Source organism: Salmo trutta, chromosome 10 (assembly GCF_901001165.1).
Source record: "Salmo trutta chromosome 10, fSalTru1.1, whole genome shotgun sequence".
NCBI classification, from domain to species: Eukaryota; Metazoa; Chordata; class Actinopteri; order Salmoniformes; family Salmonidae; genus Salmo; species Salmo trutta.
The window spans coordinates 9156660-9177154 of record NC_042966.1 but is presented as its reverse complement, the minus strand read 5'-3'; the positions used below and the strand labels follow the sequence as shown (position 1 = coordinate 9177154).

The window sequence follows — 20495 nt, the reverse complement described above, 5'->3', positions numbered from 1 at the left end:
TGCAAATCACGGGCCGGTTGTGATACAGCCTGGAATCGAACCAGGGTCTGTAGTGACACCTCTAGCACTGAGATGCAGTGCCTTAGACCGCTGCGCCACTCAGGAGCCCCAAAACTGACATTGTGGTCTCCAGTGCGGCTGTCAATAAAACATTTCTAAATGAAAAATTAGCAACAAAAAGAGAACGATACATTTAATGAGTGCAGAAAAATGGTTAGGATTACACTAGCCCAGTAAAGCAATCACTCAAAGCTAAACCAAGTATTAAGTTCCATCCTGGTATAAAAAGATAGCCTACTATAAAAGACAAACTGTCTCAGAGCCCTGTGCTTTTAAAACAAAGACGTTCACTGAATTGTCAAATTACTGCCCAGTCCCCTTCCTATTCAATTGATCATTTTTCAGAAGTTCACACACAGGTCAGATGTGACATTCAAGTAAAACAAACATGTTTCGTTGTCCATGATACTCAAATATAAGATTGATTCTACTCAGGGGATGAGACATTTTTATTCATGTTACCCAGGTAAGCCTGTAAGGACAGGAGAGCAATGACCTAATTTTACTAGTTGACTGCTATAAGTCAAGAGAAAGAATTCAGCTCAAAATGGTAGAATTGCAGTTAACAGAAAACAGCTGAGCACACATAACACATACTTTACACATGTCCAAAACAAGTAGATAATGACCCAGCTTTATCAATTGCATGTTACAGCTAACAAGGCCTGTTGGCAGACAATGTCTCTCCATGGTATTTCTCAACCAGCTGATATAGGAATGTGTCCCTCTCTTTCTGTGTTGCGATACAGGATGCACATTCTAGCGCCGCCGAAAGGCACGGGAGATTCTCCAAGCGTTGGGCTCTTCGTAACGGTTGTAGAGGGGCTCAAGGCGCTGCTGCTTCTTCTGTTTGCTGAGGCGTGTGGGGTCAGACACTTTGAAAAAGGCCGGCGAGAACTCTACCAGCCAGCGTGGGTCAATGGTGGTCACCTCCCTCATGTACTCCTTAGTGGTCAGCACCAACTCATGGTACACCACCCTGTGGAGAGAGGAATAAGAGGATCAGGCAAGAGGAAAAGGATGTCCAGAATGGCTCAGTACCAGTTGACATTCAATGTACACTAGTGACTAATCTATTAGTCCCCATGGTAATCAGAAAGGAGAGTTGACTCACCACTCAGGCTGGCGGTTGAACAGGGCACTGGATGGGTGGATGTACACCACCTGCTGGTCAATGAGGGTACGGTAGCCCTCCTGGGGATCCTTTTTGGCTGCGTTCCGGAAGAAACCACTGCAGATTGCCTTCTGCACACGCACTGTGGCCTTTCCACAAGTCACCACATCCAGTTTATGTCTGAAAAAGGGTAAACGTTTTTGGATTTGTGTGAGAAGATTTCTAGTAAGTGAGGTTTCTTTACCAGATATACAATTACCTTGATCATCAAATGGACAGTGGAACCTACCTGTCCATGATACCCAGCATCTGTTTGCGGATATCCTGGGCTCTGCGCAAGGAACGAGCCTGGATGAAGTTCTCGTAGCACCAGGGATTGGAGAACTTGTTGTTCTTCCAGGAGTTATAGACAGCCAACAGAGTAAGGTGGTCTCCCTCGGCCTGGTGGAACTTGGCCTTCTTCTGGTCAGCCAGGGCCTGCTTGTCCTGAGACACAGAATAAAAGGACTGTTAGTCATCAAATGATCAACAATGGCACACCATATAACTGCCTCATTGAGGTCTCCAACGATAATGGTGAACCTCAACACAACATTCAACTGTGCTGCAAAGAAGAAAATAAAAAAGATCTTATCAGGATACCCAGAGGAGTGATACGACCCTAATTTCAGTGTTTGTGAGTCTTGTGATTTGCCGTACCTTGGGCCTGTAAAAGACGTTCTGCACAGACAGCATGGAGACGATGGTGAGCATCTCCTCACTGCAGCCCAGGTGGACGGACATGATCAGCATCTTACACAGCATGGGCTCCAGAGGGAACTCAGCCATCTGACAGAGCGATGGAAATAATGAATTGGTAATTAATCCTCACTTTTGCCTTTCTTAACAATAGTCTCCTTTTTTGGTATAAACTCTTACCCTGCGTCCTAGACGAGTGAGCAACCCTTCATCGTCCAGAGACCCCAGAGTGTAGAGCTGCTCCATGGCTGTGATCAGCGTCTCCATGGGTGGAGCGTCCATGAAATCAAACGATAGCAGGTCATTGATGCCCATGGCCTGAAGGAATAAGGAGAAAGGGAAGTCAGGGGATGACACGGGAGGAGTAGGTCTGAGCAGACAAGTATAGATCACAGATGCATGTACAGTGAAACAAGGTTTAGCCCCTTTTGTTACTGTGGGCATACCTTGAGGGACAGCACAGTGCTGGCCAAGTTAGTTCTCTGGATCTCAGGCACGTTGGTGGTGAGCATCTCGTCTCGGTATGCTCTCTCTGTGTACAGCCTGTAGGTCTTCCCTGGGCCAGTTCTTCCAGCTCTTCCAGCCCGCTGCTTGGCCTGGGCCTAACAGAGGTTACATTGAAGCCCTTAGCATACGAAATCCTAATTGCTTGAGAGAGACAGAGGGGATAAATCTGGGTAAGTTTAGAATATAAATATGAATTGAGTGATTAACCAGTCTACCTGTGAAATGGGAGTCACCACCAGCTGGTCAATACCAGTCTTGGAGTTGTAAACCTTTTGCTTCACAAATCCTGGGTCCACAACGTAGTAGATACCGTCGATGGTCAGAGACGTCTCAGCAATGTTAGTGGCAATGACAACCTTTCTGCTGCCGGGGGGAGCAGGGTCAAAGATACGGGTCTGCATCTCGCTTGGCAGAGCGGAGTAGACCGGTAGAATGATGAGTTCAGGCACTTCGGGTCCCAGAGACTTCATCCGTTCATACAAGATCTCACAAGCTGTGTCAATCTCCTCCTGACCCGTCAGAAACACCAGGACATCACCTGCAAACAAGGAGCGAGAGAGGACATAAAGAAGGTTGATAACTCTGGATTTGCATTCATGCAATGATTTATGTAAATGACTATGAATTACAGTTCGACTGGGTATAACCTTTGTTAAAACCGTACCTGGAGGCTCGGTCAGGTGGATCTGCATGACGGTGATGAGACTGGCGTCCAGGTAGTCCGTCTCAGGCTCTTTGGTGTAGAGCACCTCCACTGGATAGGTACGTCCTGGGATGGTAAAGATGGGCGCTTCGTAGAAGTACTGGGAGAACTTGACGGCATCTAGCGTGGCTGAAGTGACAATCAGCTTCATGTCTGTGCGTTTCTGCACCGTCTGAAAACATGGAGAGGAAGAGCTAGCGTAACACAAAACTTTTCTTTCAAATATTAACGATGTTTAGACCCTGAAGTCAAGGGGAAACAAGACCCTGGTATACCTTCTTGAGCAGACCGAAGAGCACATCAGTATGGATGGTCCTCTCGTGGGCCTCATCCAACATGATGATGGCGTACTGGCCAAGGTCCGGATCTATCAAACACTCTCTCAGCAACATACCGTCTGTCATGTACTTGATCACCGTCTCAGGGCTGGTGCAGTCCTCAAAACGAATGGTGTAGCCCACCTGGTGTAGAAGAACGAAGACACAAGTTAGAAATAACTAGGGCAAGACGTTTGAGATTGTTCGGCGATCAGATGTATTCGACATCGTCTCATGGCCAAGTGTTAAGATATGCAGTGTGGAGAGATCACTCACCTCCTGGCCCAGACAGCAACCATACTCTTCAGAGACTCTCTTGGCCACGGACATGGCTGCCACACGACGGGGCTGAGTGCAGCCGATCTTCCCCCGAGTGGTGTAGCCCGCCTCGGCCAGGTACTGGGTGATCTGGGTAGTTTTCCCAGAACCAGTCTCGCCAATAACAATCAGGATCTGGTTATCATGGACAGCCTGTAATAGAGAAGCAGAGATGTGAGCAAAATGTTATGCCATAAATGATCAAAAACAGCCGATGTTGAAATAGAAATAATTAGGGATATATAATTTGCAAACTTTTGATCAAACCTGTATGAGCTGCTCTTTGAGCTTGTAGATGGGCAGGCTCTCTCTCTGCTCCAGGATGGACATTGCCGTCTTCTTGCCATAAGAGGCCTTGTTGCCCCCAAAGGCATGTTTCTTCCACTCCGGGATGTCAGTTGGCATCATGCCGATTCCTCTCATGTTGGCTGCAATCTGCCTTCCATCAACTGTGTAAGAGGGAAGTGTCTTTAATTGGGATGAACTGGCATGATATTTAACCTCCGCCCCTTCAGATGACTGGTGATCCAGACCCAGTCTAGGAACCCTGGGAGAAACCTTTACACCCACACAGCGTCCCCTACAGTGAGGGAAAAAAGTATTTGATCTCCTGCTGATTTTGTACATTTGCGCACTGACAAAGAAATGATCAGTCTATAATTGTAATGGTAGGTTTATTTGAACAGTGAGAGACAGAATAACAACAAAAATCCAGAAAAACACAAAAATGTTATAAAATGATTTGCATTTTAATGAGGGAAATAAGTATTTGACCCCCTCTCAATCAGAAAGATTTCTGGCTCCCAGGTGTCTTTTATACAGGTAACGAGCTGAGATTAGGAACACACTCTTAAAGGGAGTGCTCCTAACCGCAGCGTGTTACCTGTAAAAAAGACACCTGTCCACAGAAGCACTCAGATTCCAAACTCTCCACCATGGCCAAGACCAAAGAGCTCTCCAAGGATGTCAGGGACAAGATTGTAGACCTACACAAGGCTGGAATGGGCTACAAGAACATCGCCAAGCAGCTTGGTGAGAAGGTGACAACAGTTGGTGCGATTATTCGCAAATGGAAGAAACACAAAATAACTGTCAATATCCCTCGGCCTGGGGCTCCATGCAAGATCTCACCTCGTGGAGTTGCAATGATCATGAGAACGGTGAGGAATCAGCCCAGAACTATACGGGAGGATCTTGTCAATGATCAAGGCAGCTGGGACCATAGTCACCAAGAAAACAATTGGTAACACTACGCAGTGAAGGACTGAAATCCTGCAGCACCCGCAAGGTCCCCCTGCTCAAGAAAGCACATATGCATGCCCGTCTGAAGTTTGCCAATGAATATCTGAATGATTCAGAGGAGAACTGGGTGAAAGTGTTGTGGTCAGATGAGACCAAAATGGAGCTATTTGGCATCAACTCAACTCGTCGTGTTTGGTGGAGGAATGCTGCCTATGACCCCAAGAACACCATCCCCACCGTCAAACATGGAGGTGGAAACATTATGCTTTGGGGGTGTTTTTCTGCTAAGGGGACAGGACAACTTCACCGCATCAAAGGAACGATGGACGGGGCCATGTTCCGTCAAATCTTGGGTGAGAACCTCCTTCCCTCAGCCAGGGCATTGAAAAATGGGTCGTGGATGGGTATTCCAGCATGACAATGACCCAAAACACACGGCCAAGGCAACATAGGAGTGGCTCAAGAAGAAGCACATTAAGGTCCTGGAGTGGCCTAGCCAGTCTCCAGACCTTAATCGCATAGAAAATCTGTGGAGGGAGCTGAAGGTTCTGTCTCTCACTGTTCAAATAAACCTACCATTAAAATGATAGACTGATCATTTCTTTGTCAGTGGGCAAACATACAAAATCAGCAGGGGATCAAATACTTTTTCCCCCTCACTGTATAACCCTGGGCCATGGAGGACACAGCATACTACAGCAGGCCACTCTATCCAGCCTGTTAGGATGCTAAAGGAAACCAGACAACCATCTCCAGCCCTGCAAACCCTGAGGGCTGCTGCTGCTACATTGGAGGAAGTCTGATGTAGTGGCTCAGACCGGACTGTGTTTTGGATTACTGTGTGCTTCCATACGGACATACCATCAGGCAGGGGGTCTACCCAGTGTTTGTTCAGGCCCATGGGAATAGAGTCCATCTCAGCCTCTCGCTGACACTGCTTCACCTCCCTCCTCTCCTTAGCCAAAGCACTCTGCATCATGGCAGCCTGGGACAGCGAGCCGTCTGGATTCTGACAGAGGGAAACAAAGTCAGCTGCAATTGTTCACACTACTAAACAGGATGAAAGCACTCAAACAAAATTGCCTTGAAAGTAGGGTGATCAAGAGGACATGGAAACATACCTTAACAATCTTGACAGGGCTCATGTCCATACTCTGTTTAGTGTGTCCTCTCAGGAACGGAGGCTCCTCCTCCACCAGCTCAATTTCCAGGTCCTCATCTGAAAGAAAGACATGGGCAAATCAGCATCAATACATTGATGTGAATCTAAACCGACAGTGGTTTTCTATACAGCAAATGTACATGAGGGCGTGCTAAATTACTCTTTGAGCACGGCTGTGCTGCGGCCATAGGTACGAGGCGGAGCACAGTACCGTAGATTAGGACAATCGTGCAAAAAAAATACGTTTACACAAGCACAAGTGTACAATTGCTTTTCTACAATGGGTTACGAGTCAAATAAAAAAATATATATATATTTTCCAATAAGTTAGGTTGCCAGAGATGCGACCCAGTGGTTTGTTCTAAATGTTCCGTTGCCAGCCTTTTTCCCTTGCTTGCTAGCTAGCCAACTACAACTAACACAGTCACGTCAAACTATGCTATAATAGCAAAGTAGCTGCCTTTCATTTAGTTGGACCGGTTTTTCTAGTGACATTTCTTTGTACGCATAGACACACGCACACAAAAATGATGCCGATTCATGACTGACTGGCTGCGAAAAGATGTCTCGTCCTGACACGTTCATTCTCAATATGACAGTGGAGATCAAATTTCAATATTGATACAATGTTGCAAATGTCAAGAGACTGACGGCAACGTTTATACAAATCCCTGTTGTTGCAAACCAAATGACAGGCTAGAAGCAAGAGGAAATAATGTCTACATACTTTTTTTTACAGTGGAGATCAGTTAATGAATTGGCTGGCTGGGCCGGTGAGACAGTGGATGGGCAGGGATTTCTCAGATGGAACAGAAAACGAGATGCCCATTTTTGCATCATAGGCTTACCCATGCAAAACAGTTTTTTTTGGTATGGCTTAGAACACGTCTCAACCAAATCACAAAGCTTGTTTTGACCAACCCGTTGTAGAACACACAATAACATAAGTCATGTTTTACCTTCTTCATCATCAACTTTGGGGAGGATACCCGTCTCCTCGTCAAAGTCAGGGAACTCCTCTTTAGAAAGAACATTAGCAGCAATCATCTGAGAACAGAAGAAAAATAGCATTATTAGGTCAAAAATCACATTAATAACAGTCAAGAGGTCTTGATAAAAACCCTGTGTGCACACATACCTGTTTGATCTCCCACTTCTCGGGGTCTGATATCTTGGTCAGTCTCTTGCGCTCCAGTGAGTCATCCTCCAACTCAGGGGCGTGACCCAGGTTGAGGTTGGTTGGGCGGTCGGGGTTCCTCATGATTTTCTCCTCCTCACCATCAGGGCCCTGGTTCCTCCTCCTGTTGGGGTTCAGGTCCTCCCCCGTTTCCTGGTCTACATCCTGTCAACCAAGAGGAGAGCCAGTGTTTCAGTAATAATTAAACATGTCTTTCATAGTGCTTTCCAAAAATTCCAAAGTCTTTAAAAAACTTAAAGTGGCACTCCAGTCTCCTTTTCACCTCATTTAACAGCTGACTTCTTAACAAAAAGGGTACATCTCAATATGTGGTCCAGGTAAGTCATGCCATAGCACCCAAGTGTGGGGGGGGTGGGCCTTTTCTCTTTTGTTCTTCAAGCAAGGGGGAGGCCGATGACAAACCAACTCCTTGAAGTTTGCAGTTGTCAAAAAATAAACATACATTTTTAGGATAATAAATATAAAATGGAATCTGCATTTTTTTTTCAACAGGAAAAGTACTTAAAATGCCCATATTTTTACCAACATGATTACATGGATGCAAACTGGTGAGCGCCCAAAAAGGTGATACATTTTTCACACGTAAATTAGCCTATTTTCAGTAGGTTTGTCACAACACCAACATTTACTAATGATGTGATACCAAGTAGTATCGTGATACTACAGGGTTTGCCCCTGTGGTATCACATTTGTCTGATGGGACCAAAATGGAACTCTTTGGCCTGAATGAAATGCACTGTCTGGAGAAAACCAGGCACAGCTCATCACCGTCTAACACCATCCCTACGGTGAAGCATGGAGGCGGCAGCATCATGCTATGGGGGTGCTTTTCAGCAGCAGGGACTGGGAGACTGGTAAGGATAGGAAGAACAATGAAGGGCGCCAAATACAGGCAAATCCTTCATGAGAACTTGCTTCAGAGTGTAAATGAACTTGGAATGTAAATCTTCACCCCAGTCTAACAGGACAATGACACCAAGGATACAGCCAAAGCAAAGCTGGAATGGCTTCAGAACAAGAATGTGAAAGTCTGAGTGGTCCAACCAAAGCCTAGACTTGAGTCCCATTAAATCTGTGGAAAGACTTGAAGATTGCTGTTCACCAGCACTCACCATCTATTGTAACTTAACAGAGCTTGAGAAAATCCACGTGCAAAGCTGATATACATACCCAAGACGACTCAAAGCAGCTGTCATCGTCACCAAAATTTCTTATTAATTCATGGTTTTGAATACTTATGTAAATTGGATTTCTGAATTTAATACATTTGCTACAATTTCTAAAAATAAGTTTATTGGGAATTTTGTGTAGATATTCGAGGGGGGAAAAAAAATCCACTTAATCCATTTTGAATTCAGGCTGTAACAACCTTCTGAATAAGTCACAACTGTCACTGACAGAAAGGGCTGCCTCGCTTCTTGCTCTTAGGAAACTCTGCAGTAATTAAAAAAAAGTTATGTTTAATTTTACATTGTTAGCCCAGAAAATGTTGTGTTATTACATACAGCCGGCAAGAACTATTGGATATCAGAGCGCCGGTAACTCATCGGCACTACCAGCATCACAACTTTCCCGAAGCAGATCCATTGTTCGCACCCCCCAGGGCAAATTAACTGATTCCAGAACCCAAAAAAACGCCGGCGAAGGAGAGGTACTCAGAGTAGTCTTTTAGTCCGACTTAAGAGGCGCGCACGCCACCCACCGCTTCCAAGTATATTACTCGCAAGTACTGTATATTACCATCTGGATAATAAAGTTGATGAGCTCAGGGAGCAGGTCTCTTTCCAGAAAGACATCAGGGATTGTAGCATACTCTGCTTCACGGAAACATGTCTCTCTTGGGATATACTGGCCGAGTCGGTCGAGCCAGCTGGAATCTCAGTTCATCGCACAGACAGGAATAAATATCTCTCTGGGAAGGAGGGCGGGGGTGTGTTTCATGATTAACAACTCATGGTGTAATTGTGATAACATACAGGAACTCAAGTCCTTTTGTACACCCGATCAAGAATACCTCAAATCAAATGCAGACCGTATTATCTCCCAAGAGAATTGTCATCGGTTATAGTCACGGCTGTGTATATCCCCTCAAGCTGATACCGCGACAGCCCTCAAAGAACTCCAGTTGACTTTATGCAAACTGGAAACCATATGTCATGAGGCTGCATTTATTGTAGCTGGGGATTTTAACAAAGCAAATTTGAGAAAAAGGATGCCGAAATTCTAGCAACATAGGACTTGCGCTGCCAAAACTTGACCACTGTTACTCCAACTTCCGGGATGCCTATAAGGCCCTCCCCGCCATCCTTTCGGCAAATCTGAACGCGACTCAATTTTGCTCCTCTCTTCCTATAGGCAGAAACTCAAACAGGTAGTACCCGTGCTAAGGACTATTCACCGCTGGTCTGACCAATCGGAATCCACGCTTCAAGATTGTTTTGATCACGCGGACTGGGATATGTTCCGGGTGGCCTCCGAGAACAACATAGACGAATACACTGACTCAGTTTAGCAGGAAGTGTATAGGAGATGTTGTACTCAAAACCTACCCTAAACAGAAACCGTAGATAGATGGCAGCATTTGCGCAAAACTGAAAGCGCGAACCACTGCATTTAACCATGGCAAGGTGACTGGGAATATGGCAGAAAACAAACAGTGTAGTTTTCCCCTCTGCAAGGCAAAATGTCAGGATAGAGACAAAGTGGAGTCGCAATTCAACGGCTCAGACACCAGACGTATGTGGCAGGGTCTACAGACAATCACGGACTACAAAAGTAAAACCAGCCACGTCGTTCTTTGCCTGCTTTGAGGATAACACAGTGCCACTGACGCGGCCCGCTGCCAAAGACTGTGGGCTCTCCTTCTCTGTGGCCGATGTGAATAAGACATTTAAGCATGTTAACCCTCGCAAGGCTGCCGGCCCAGACGGCATCCCTAGCCGCATCCTCAGAGCATGCGCAGACCAGCTGGCTGGTGTGTTTACGGACATATTCAATCTCTCCCTATCCCAGTCTGCTGTCCCCACATGCCCCCATTGTTCCTGTACCCAAGAAAGCAAAGGTAACTGAACTAAATTACTATCGCCCTGTAGCACTCACTTCTGTCATCATAAAGTGCTTTGAAAGACTAGTCAAGGATCATATCATATCACCTCTACCTTACCCGTCACCCTAAACCCACTTCAATTTGCTTACTGTCCCAATTAGATCCACAGACGACGCAATCGCCATCACTTTGCCCTATCCCATCTAGACAAGAGGAATACATATGTAAGAATGCTGTTCATTGACTATAGCTCAGCATTCAACACCATAGTACCCTCCAAGCTCATCATTAAGCTCGAGGCTCTGGGACTGAACCCCGCCCTGTGCAACTGGGTCCTGACTTCATGATGGGCCGCCCCGAGGTGGTGAAGGTAGGAAACACCTCCACTACATTGATCCTCAACACAGGGGCCCCTCAGGGGTATGTGCTTAGTTCCCTCCTGTACTCTCTGTTCACCCATGACTGAGTGGCCAAGCACACCTCCAACTCAATCATCAAGTTTGCAGATGACAACAGTAGAAGTCTTGATTACCAACAATGACAAGACAGCCTACAGGGAGGAGATGAGAGCTCTTGGAGTTTGGTGCCAGGAAAATAACCTCTCACTCAACAAAACAAAGGAGATGATCGTGGACTTCAGGAAACAGCAGAGGGAGCACCCCCCCATCCACTTTTGCAGTCTCGCAATGGAGAAGATGGAAACCGTCAAGTTCCTCAGCGTAGACGTCACTGACAAATTGAAATGGTTCACTCACACAGACAGTGTGGTGAAGGAGCAACAGCGCCTCTTCAACCTCAGGAGGCTGAAGAAATTTGGCTTGTCACCTAAAACCCCCAGACTTTTACAGATACACAATCGAGACCATCCTGACGGGCTGTATCACTGCTTGGTACGGCAACTGCACCGCCCACAACAGCAGGGCTCTCCAGAGGATGGTGCAGTCTTCCCAATGCATCACTGGGTGAAAACTACCTGTCTACCAGGACACCTACAGCACCCGATGTCACAGGAAGGCCAAAAAGATCATCAAGGACAACAACCACCCGAGTCACCGCCCATTCACCCCACTATCATCCAGAAAGCGAGGTCAGTACAAGTGCATCATAGCTGGGACCAAGAGACTGAAAAATGGCTTCTATCTCAAGGCCATCAGACTGTTAAATAGCCATCACTAGCACAGAGGCTGCTGCCTATATACACATAGACCTGAAATCCCTGGCCACTAATAAATGGAACACTAGTCACTTTAATAATGTCTATATATCTTGCATTACCCATCTCATATGTATATACTGTATCCTATTCTACTATATCTTATTCTATGCCGCTCTGACATTGCTCGTCCATATATTTTTATATTCTTAATTCCATTCCTTTACTAAATGTGTGTGTATATCAGGTATATGTTGTGTAATTTGTTAGATATTAGTGCACTGTCAGAGCTAGAAGCACAAGCATTTTGCTACACCCGCATTAACATCTGCTAAACACGTGTATGTGACCAATACAATTTGATGGGGAATGAATACTTTCTGAAGGCACATTGGCTCAATATGGTAGAATACACTCACCTTCATGCTGAGACTGGTCTTGGAGCCAGTAAAAGACAGCACCTTGATCTTGACTCGTTGACCTTTCTGGACCACATCAGCCACATTGGCAACACGTCCCTCTCTGCGTAGCTCAGAGATGTGCACCAATCCCTCCCAGCGTTTCCTACAATGCAAAACAGATAAGGCTTTCAACATTGCTCACAAAAACGCGAACCAAGTTCATCACTATTGAACTAATGACTTTTGCCGAAGCATTAACAACTCTTTTACTGACCTCAGTCCCTCCAGTTGCACGAAGCAGCCAAACTGCATGATGCTGGTGATTTTGCCGTTGAATATGTCTCCCACGGTAGGCTCCTCTGGTGGAGGGCGGTCCACGTGTTTGTCCTTCCACCGGTCAGAACCTTCCTTTGTGTCCCTGTCTCGGTCTCTGTGGGGGCTAGGGGTGCGACTGCGCTCACTCCAGCGAGACGCACGTTTCTTACCACGGTCGCGGTCCCTCTCACGGTCTCTGTCTCTCTGACGATCACGGTCCCTAGATCGAGATCTGGAGCGGGACCGAGAACGATGACGCCTCCTCCTGTCCCTGTCTCGGCTCCGACTTCTGCTGTGCCGCCTCTTTTTATCCGACCTGAGGAATGCAATCTATGAGCTCCAATCTATGTAACTGAGGAAAAATGTACACTTGAAGCCAATAAGAGTTTATTTGGGGAAATCTCTTTACCTGCTCTTGCTCTTTGAGTCTGATCTACTCACACTGGGCATGAACATCTCCAACTCCTTCATGGCGGCGTCTGCGATCTTCACATCGTCTTCATCTAGTATGGCCTGCATAATGTCAGTAGGTCACACGGTCAACCAAAGTAGTCTATAATGTATAATTTACCCGCAAATGAGCTACGTTATAGCACAAAGACTTACCACGGGAGCAGGATTGTCTGGCCTGCATAATGCAGGAAACAACTCCTTCAGTTTGTCCTTCTCACTCTTCTGCTTGACCACAGGCTCAAAAACTAGAATCACAGAGTAAAGAGTCAGCAAGTCTACAACATAGTAACAATAGCATAAACAGTGCATTCGGAAAGTATTCAAACGCCATGATATTTTCCACATGGATTAAATTGTTTTTCCCATCAATTTTAGAATAAGGCTGGTACATAATCTACAAACAATACCCCATAATGACAAAGCAAAAGCATCGACATTTTTGCCAATGTACACAACAACAAAAAAAACTACTGAAAAATAACATTTACATAAGTATTCAGAATCTTTACTCAGTACTTTGTTGAAGCACCTTTGGCAGCGATTACAGCCGAGACTTCTTGGGTATGACGCTACAAGCTTGGCACACCTGTATTTGGGGAGTTTCTCCCATTCTCCTCTGCAGATCCTCTCAAGCTCTGTCAGGTTGGATGGGGAGCGTTGCTGCACTGCTATTTTCAGGTCTCTCCAGAGATGTTTGATTGGGTTCATGTCCGGGTCACCCAAGGACATTCAGAGACTTGTCCCAAAGCCACTCCTGTGTTGTCTTGGCTGTTTGCTTAGGGTTGTTATGTTTACCCCTAGTCGCAGGCCCTGAGCGCTCTGGAGCAGGTTATCAAGGAATACTCTGTACTTTGTTCGGTTTGTCTTTCCCTCGATCCTGCTGCCACCATGCATCACCATAGGGATGGTACCATGTTTCCTCCAGACGTGGCGCTTGGCATTCAGGCCAAAGAGTTAAATCTTGGTTTCATCAGACCAGAGAATCTTGTCTGACTTTCTGAGAGTCCTTTAGGCAAACCCCAACGGGCTGTCATGTGCCTTTTACTGAGCACTCCACCAATAAAAAGTCCTGATTGGTGGAGTTCTGTGGAGATGGTTGCCCATCTCCAAAGAGTTACTCTGGAGCTCTGTCAGAGTGACCATCAGGTTCTTGGTCACCTTCCTGACCAAGGCCATTCTTCCCTGATTGCTCAGTTTGGGAACTTCAATGCTGCAGAATTTTTTTGGTACCCTTCCCCAGCTCTGTGCCTCGACACAATCCTGTCTCGGAGCTCTACGGGCAATTCCTTCGACCTCCTGGCTTGGTTTTTGCTCTGACATACACCATCAACTGTGGGACCTTATATAGGCAGGTGTGTGCCTTTCCAAATCATGTCCAACCAATTTAATTTACCACAGGTGGACAACAATCAAGATGTAGAAACATCAAGAATAAACAATGGAAAAAGGATGCAACTGAGCTCAATTTCAAGTCTCATTGCAAAGGGTCTGAAAATTACATAAGGTATCTGTTCATTTTTTATATTGTGAAGATTGAATAAAAATGTACTTAATCCATTTTAGAATAAGACTGTAAAGTAACAAATGTAGAAAAAGTTAAGGGCAGGGGTCTGAATACTTTCCGAATGCACTGCACATAGCCCATACCTTTGCAACTGTAAGTGAAAAGCATACATCATCATAAATCAGACGATATAGGTGGAATATAGCTCACATACCTTTGTTTGTAGATGCCTTTGACGGAGGCCGCATTGTTTGAATAAGTCTGAGCAAATTGCCAACAAGTGAATCCTGAAAGATCGAAAATAAATTGAGCATACAGTTGAAGTCGGAAGTTTACATGCACTTCGGTTGGAGTCATTAAAACTCGTTTTCCAACCACTCCACAAATGTATTGTTAACAAACTGTAGTTTTGGCAAGTCGGTTATGACAAGTAATTTTTCCAACATTGTTTAGACAGTGAAATAATCTATCACAATTCCAGTTGGTCAGAAGTTTACATACACTAAGTTGACTGTGCCTTTAAACAGCAGAAAATGTCCTGGCTTTAGAAGCTTCTGACTGGCTAATTAACATCATTCGAGTCAATTGAAGGTGTACCTGTGGATATATTTCAAGGTTTACCTTCAAACTCAGTGCCTCTTTGCTTGACATCTTGGGAAAATCTAAAGAAATCAGCCAAGACCTAAGAAGAAAAAAAAAATTGTCGACCTCCACAAGTCTGGTTCATCCTTGGGAGCAATTTCCAAACGCCTGAAGGTACCACGTTCATCTGTACAAACAATAATACGCAAGTATAAAAACAATTGGACCACGCAGCAGTCATACTGCTCAGGAAGGAGATGCGCTCTGTCTCCTGGAGATGAACGTACTGTGGTGCGAAAAGTGCAAATCAATCCCAGAACAACAGCAAAGGACCTTGTGAAGATGCTGTAGGAAACAGGTAAAAAAGTATCTATATCCACAGTAAAACGAGTCCTATATCGACATAACCTGAAAGGCCGCTCAGCAAGGAAGAAGCCACTGCTCCAAAACCGCCATAAAGCCAGACTATGGTTTGCAACTGCACATGGGGACAAAGATCGTACTTTTTGGAGAAATGTCCTCTGGTCTGATAGAACAAAATAAAACTGTTTGGCCATAATGACCATCGTTACGTTAGGAGGAAAAAGGGGGAGGCTTGCAAGCCGAAGAACACCATCCCAACCGTGAAGCACAGGGGTAGCAGCATCATGTTGTGGGGGTGCTTTGCTGCAGGAGGGACTGGTGCACTTCACAAAATAGATGGCATCATGAGGGAGGAAAAGTGTATATGTGGATATATTGAAGCAAAATCCAGACATCAGTCAGGAAGTTATAGCTTGGTCGCAAATGGGTCTTCCAAATGGACAATGACCCCAAGCATACTTCCAAAGTTGTGGCAAAATGGCTTAAGGACAACAAAGTCAAGGTATTGGAGTGGCCATTACAAAGCTCTGACCTCAATCCTATAGAACATTTGTGGGCAGAACTGAAAAAGCGTGTGCGAGCAAGGAGGCCCTACAAACCCGACTCATTTACACCAGCTCTGTCAGGAGGAATGGGCCAAAATTCACCCAACTTATTGTGGGAATCTTGTGGAAGGCTACGCGAAACGTTTGACCCAAGTTAAACAATTTAAAGGCAATGCTACTAAATACTAATTGAGTGTATGTAAACTTCTGACCCACTGGGAATGTGATGAAAGAAATAAAATCTTAAAATGAAGATTTACTACTATTATTCTGACATTTCACATTCTTAAAATAAATTGGTGATGGTAGTTCAATCTTCTCGGTGTAACAGCACACGCATTTCTTATCCCTGAATTGAGGTACTGTTTCCAAACCTTATCTTGCGCAGGCACCGCAGTGTCTTAATCTACACAGAAAGTCTGTACAACCCTAGTGCAGCTGTACACAAGCGGTTCAGATCTGCTGGCTACTTTCTAACTAGCTAGTTACAGTAGATAGCAGTAGAAAGTAGGTAGTCTGTACTTACTGTGAATTCTGCGCCATTTTTCAATAGAAGTGATTTAAAGCCATCAAACGTTGGTTGCTTTTCAGCAAGGCTGATGACAAACTCGGCTATGGCAAAGAAACGACCCATTAGTTCAGGATTAACCAAGTAATGTTACTCCTAAACATTAAGAATGAGCCTCGTTTAACAAGGCTAATCACACCAGCTAGCTAGCCAACTTTAAGGTCAGACATACCCATTGAGCATGACTCAGTTCCAATACACATAAGAGTCATTGGACGAAGGCATCCTCTTACAGGGACATTTTGTTAAGACCATTAACACTCGTTGCTTGCGGTAGGGTATTGGAAGCATAAGGACCTCATCACAGAAAGAACAATGAGCCAACATTCTGCAAATGTACTCGTCGATGAAACATTTGATCTCCATACAGTTCGGTTTCCAAAACTAGAATCTGTAACAGAGTGGACTGTGTTTTGTAGACTTCACCCTTTGCTAAAGTTTCAAAACATTGCATTGTTTAGAAGGAGTGAAAGGGCGAATTGAGTTATTGCACACATCAGGGAGGGCGTTCCCTAACGGAAATATGCAAATAATTGCTAGAACGTGCCAATGGGATCTCACTAGCTTGTGCTTGGCTGGGCACACCTACTTGCTTGTTCTGCACAATATGATTAATTTGCTCCCATTGGAAATGACAGGCTCTGGTCTGTTGGGTTAGTGCTAAAAATCTATGACCTCATCTTCCATAGAAATATATATTTCTATCTATCAATCTATCTATCACACACACATACACTACCGGTCAAAAGTTTTACTATTTTCTAAATAACACATCATGTAGTAACCAAAAGGTGTTAAATCAAAATAGATTTTATATTTGAGATTCTTCAAAGTAGCCACTTTTTGCCTTGACAGCTTTGCACACTCTTGGCATTCTCTCAACCAGCTTCACCTGGAAGTGTATGTGATTTGGAATGCTTTTCCAACAGTCTTGAAGGAGTTCCCACATATGCTGAGCACTTGTTGGCTGCTTTTCCTTCACTCTGCGGTCCGACTCATCCCAAAATCCTTCATTATGTGGCCCGACTCATCCTAAACCATCTCAGTTTGGTTGAGGTCGGGGGATTGTGGAGGCCAGGTCATCTGATGCAGCACTCCATCACTCTGCTTATTGGTAAAATAGCCTTTACACAGCCTGGAGGTTTGTTGAGTCATTGTCCTGTTGAAAAACAAATGATAGTGGCACTAAGCCCAAACCAGATGGGATGACATATCACTGCATAATGCTGTGGTATTCATATTGGTCAAGTGTGCCTTGAATTCTAAATAAAATGACAGACAATGTTCAGACAACCGTAGTAGGCTTGATTACCAACAATGACGAGACAGCCTACAGGGAGGTGGTGAGGGCACTGGGAGTGTGGTGCCTGGAAAACAACCTCTCACTCAATGTCAACAAAACAAAGGAGATGATCATGGACTTCAGGAAACAGCAGATGGAGCACCTAGCCACAGCGCCTCTTCAACCTGAGGAGCCTGAAGAAGTGCGTGCGTTACAGGAAAGACATCCTCCTCCCTCATGTGGTACCCTTCCTGCAGGCTCATCCTGACATGACCCTCCAGCATGACAATGCCACCAGCCAAACGGCTCGTTCTGTGCGTGATTTCCTGCAAGACAGGGATGTCAGCGTTTTGCCACAGCCAGCTTAGAGCCCAGATCTCAATCCCATTGAGCACGTCTGGGACCTGTTGGATAGGAGGGTGAGGGCTAGGGCCATTCCCCCCCAGAAATGTCCGGGAACTTGCAGGTGCCTTGGTGGAAGAGTGGGATAACATCTCACAGCAAGAACTGGCAAATCTGGTGCAGTCCATGAGGAGATGCACTGCAGTACTTAATGCAGCTGGTGGCCACAGCAGACTGTTACTTTTGATTTTGACCCCCCCCCCTCCCCCCCTTTGTTCAGGGACACATTATTCCATTTCAGTTAGTCACATGTCTGTGGAACTTGTTCAGTTTGTCTCAGCTGTTTAATCTTATGTTCATACAAATATTACACGTTAAGTTGGCTGAAAATAAACACAGTTGACAGTGAGAGGACGTTTCTTTTTTTGCTGAGTTTATATACTGTATCCTATACTATTCTATGCAGCTCTGACATTGCTCGTCCATATATTTTTAATTCCATTCCTTTACTAGATGTGTGTGTATATATTGTGTAATTGTTAGATAACATCTGCTAAACACGTTATGTGACCAATAAAATTTGATTTGAACTCTGGGTCTTCCATTCCTGTGGCGGTCCTCATGAGAGCCAGTTTCATCATAGCGCTTGATGGTTTTTGCGATTGTACTTGAAGAAACTTTAAAAGTTCTTGAAATGTTCCGTTGGCAGAGTTGCAAAGAAAGAGCCATATCTCAGACTGGCCAATAAAAATAAAACATTAAGATGGGCAAAAGAACACAGACACTGGACAGAGGAACTATGCCTATAAGGCCAGCATCCCGGAGTCGCCTCTTCACTGTTGATGTTGAGACTTGTGTTTTGCAGGTACTATTTAATGAAGCTGCTAGTTGACGACTTGTGAGGCATCTGTTTCTCAAACTAGACACTAATGTACTTGTCCTCTTCCTCAGGTTGTGCACCGGGACCTCCCACTACTCTTTCTATTCTGGTTAGAGCCAGTATGTGCTGTTCTGTGAAGGGAGTAGTACACAGCGTTGTACGAGATCTTCAGTTTCCTGGCAATTTCTCGCATGGGATAGCCTTCATTTCTCAGAACAAGAATAAACTGATGCGTTTCAGAAGAAAGTTCTTTGTTTCTGGCCATTTTGATCCTGTAATTGAACACACAAATGCTGATGCTCCAGATACTCAACGAGTCTAAAGAAGGCCAGTTTTATTGCATCTTTAATAAGTACTACAGTTTTCAGCTGTGCTAACATAACTACAAAAAGGTTTTCTTATGATCAATTAGCCTTTTAAAATTATAAACTTGAATTAACTAACACAATGTGCCATTGGAACACAGGAGTGATGGTTGCTGATAATGGGCCTCTGTAAGCCTATGTATATATTCCATTAAAAAAAAAATCTGCCTTTCCAGCTAGTCATTTACAACATTAACAATGTCTACACTGTATTACTGATCAATTTGGTGTTCTTTTAAATGGACCAAAAATGTGATTTTCTTTAAAAAACAAGGACATTTCTAAGTGACCCCAAACTTTTGTACGGTAGTGTATATACATAAATGATTACATTGATGCACACCTTGATATAGTTAGTATTCCCACACTGCCATATCTATGTTACATTATTATTTTAACAGACAGAAGACAAGAGGCGACCACTTGTGCTAATTGGCCATCTAGCATTAGCATAACACCTGTGTTTAAGTGTAGCAGAAGTGTTTCGTAGATTGAGTCACCCGTAGGTGTAACGTTATGGATCTGTCCAAAACTGATACCGTAAGTGTAAAAAAAAAACATTTGAAGATTCTTTATCGCTTATGGAAGACAAGTGCCAATGATTATTTCAGTTTCTAAACGTTAAAACGGCGTCGGGATTTCAGTTCACATGAGGCAGTCGTGAGCGAAGCTAATTTCGGCTGAGAACTGTAGCCAGGGAGAAGCCAGAATGCCGCCTTGAGTTTGAGAACTAATTTAGCTAGCTAGGTCAGACATACGTCATTGCTGTGTTAGTTAGCTAACTAACGTTAGTCCGGATAAGTTTGTATTGGCAACAAGACAACCACAGTGCCAAGTCAGTTACTGGGACTCGTTTTGGGTATAAGACCGTAGACAGTTAACTTAGGTAGCTAGCTATCGTTGGAAAACATGTAGCTGGTTAGTTAGCTGCTAAACAACAACTTGCAGTTTACATACCTAGATCTTTATCGCTTATCCCCAGATGGTTGTCGAGTTCTGTGCACACTTTGGATACTAACGAGAGGTATTCGAGCTGTTCTAGCTCGTTATCTCCGATGTTTGCCATTCTCCACGAGATTGTTTTGTTTTCAGAAGAAAACAGCAGCAGCAGACATATTTGATGGATGACACCATTTCCGGTTTTGCCGGAAATTTGTGTGTGTGGTGTAGTTTTTCAATTTTGTCACCTGGTGGTGCTAAAACCATTCCCAAAAGGGGACTCCCTAAAAACATTCCAGTTCGATACAAGACACTTCGTAGCAGGTAAAGTGAGCAGAGAATTTTCGCTAGTCCTAATCTTAACCTTATTATCCTAATTTCTTGCGTAAATCCTTCTA

The 20495-nt window shown here is 44.6% G+C and overlaps 1 protein-coding gene across 1 annotated transcript; it reads right to left on the bottom strand.

The window, feature by feature from the left end:
• Window positions 1–172: 172 nt before the first annotated feature.
• LOC115201055 (ATP-dependent RNA helicase DHX8) lies at window positions 173–20291 on the bottom strand. Its single transcript, XM_029764288.1, has 22 exons — window positions 20116–20291; window positions 16248–16333; window positions 14446–14518; window positions 12881–12972; window positions 12684–12787; window positions 12234–12590; window positions 11978–12122; window positions 7300–7503; window positions 7121–7208; window positions 6121–6218; window positions 5861–6008; window positions 4025–4206; window positions 3716–3910; window positions 3398–3583; window positions 3084–3294; window positions 2635–2957; window positions 2359–2514; window positions 2093–2230; window positions 1874–2002; window positions 1464–1660; window positions 1175–1354; window positions 173–1039 (listed from the first exon to the last, which is right to left on the bottom strand). The coding sequence occupies exons 1-22, from the start codon at window positions 20222–20224 to the stop codon at window positions 820–822; spliced, it is 3621 nt and encodes a 1206-aa protein (XP_029620148.1). The 5' UTR covers window positions 20225–20291; the 3' UTR covers window positions 173–819.
• Window positions 20292–20495: the final 204 nt, after the last annotated feature.

Excerpts from the sequence above, each read along its gene's own strand:
- LOC115201055 (XM_029764288.1), bottom strand. The coding sequence starts at position 20,224 with ATGGCAAACATCGGAGATAACGAGCTAGAACAGCTCGAATACCTCTCG. Across the intron at positions 12,973-14,445 it reads AAAGGCATCTACAAACAAAG|TTTTTGAGCCTGTGGTCAAG; the intron begins GTATGTGAGCTA and ends CTGTGATTCTAG. Across the intron at positions 6,219-7,120 it reads CAAAGTTGATGATGAAGAAG|ATGAGGACCTGGAAATTGAG; the intron begins GTAAAACATGAC and ends TCTTTCTTTCAG.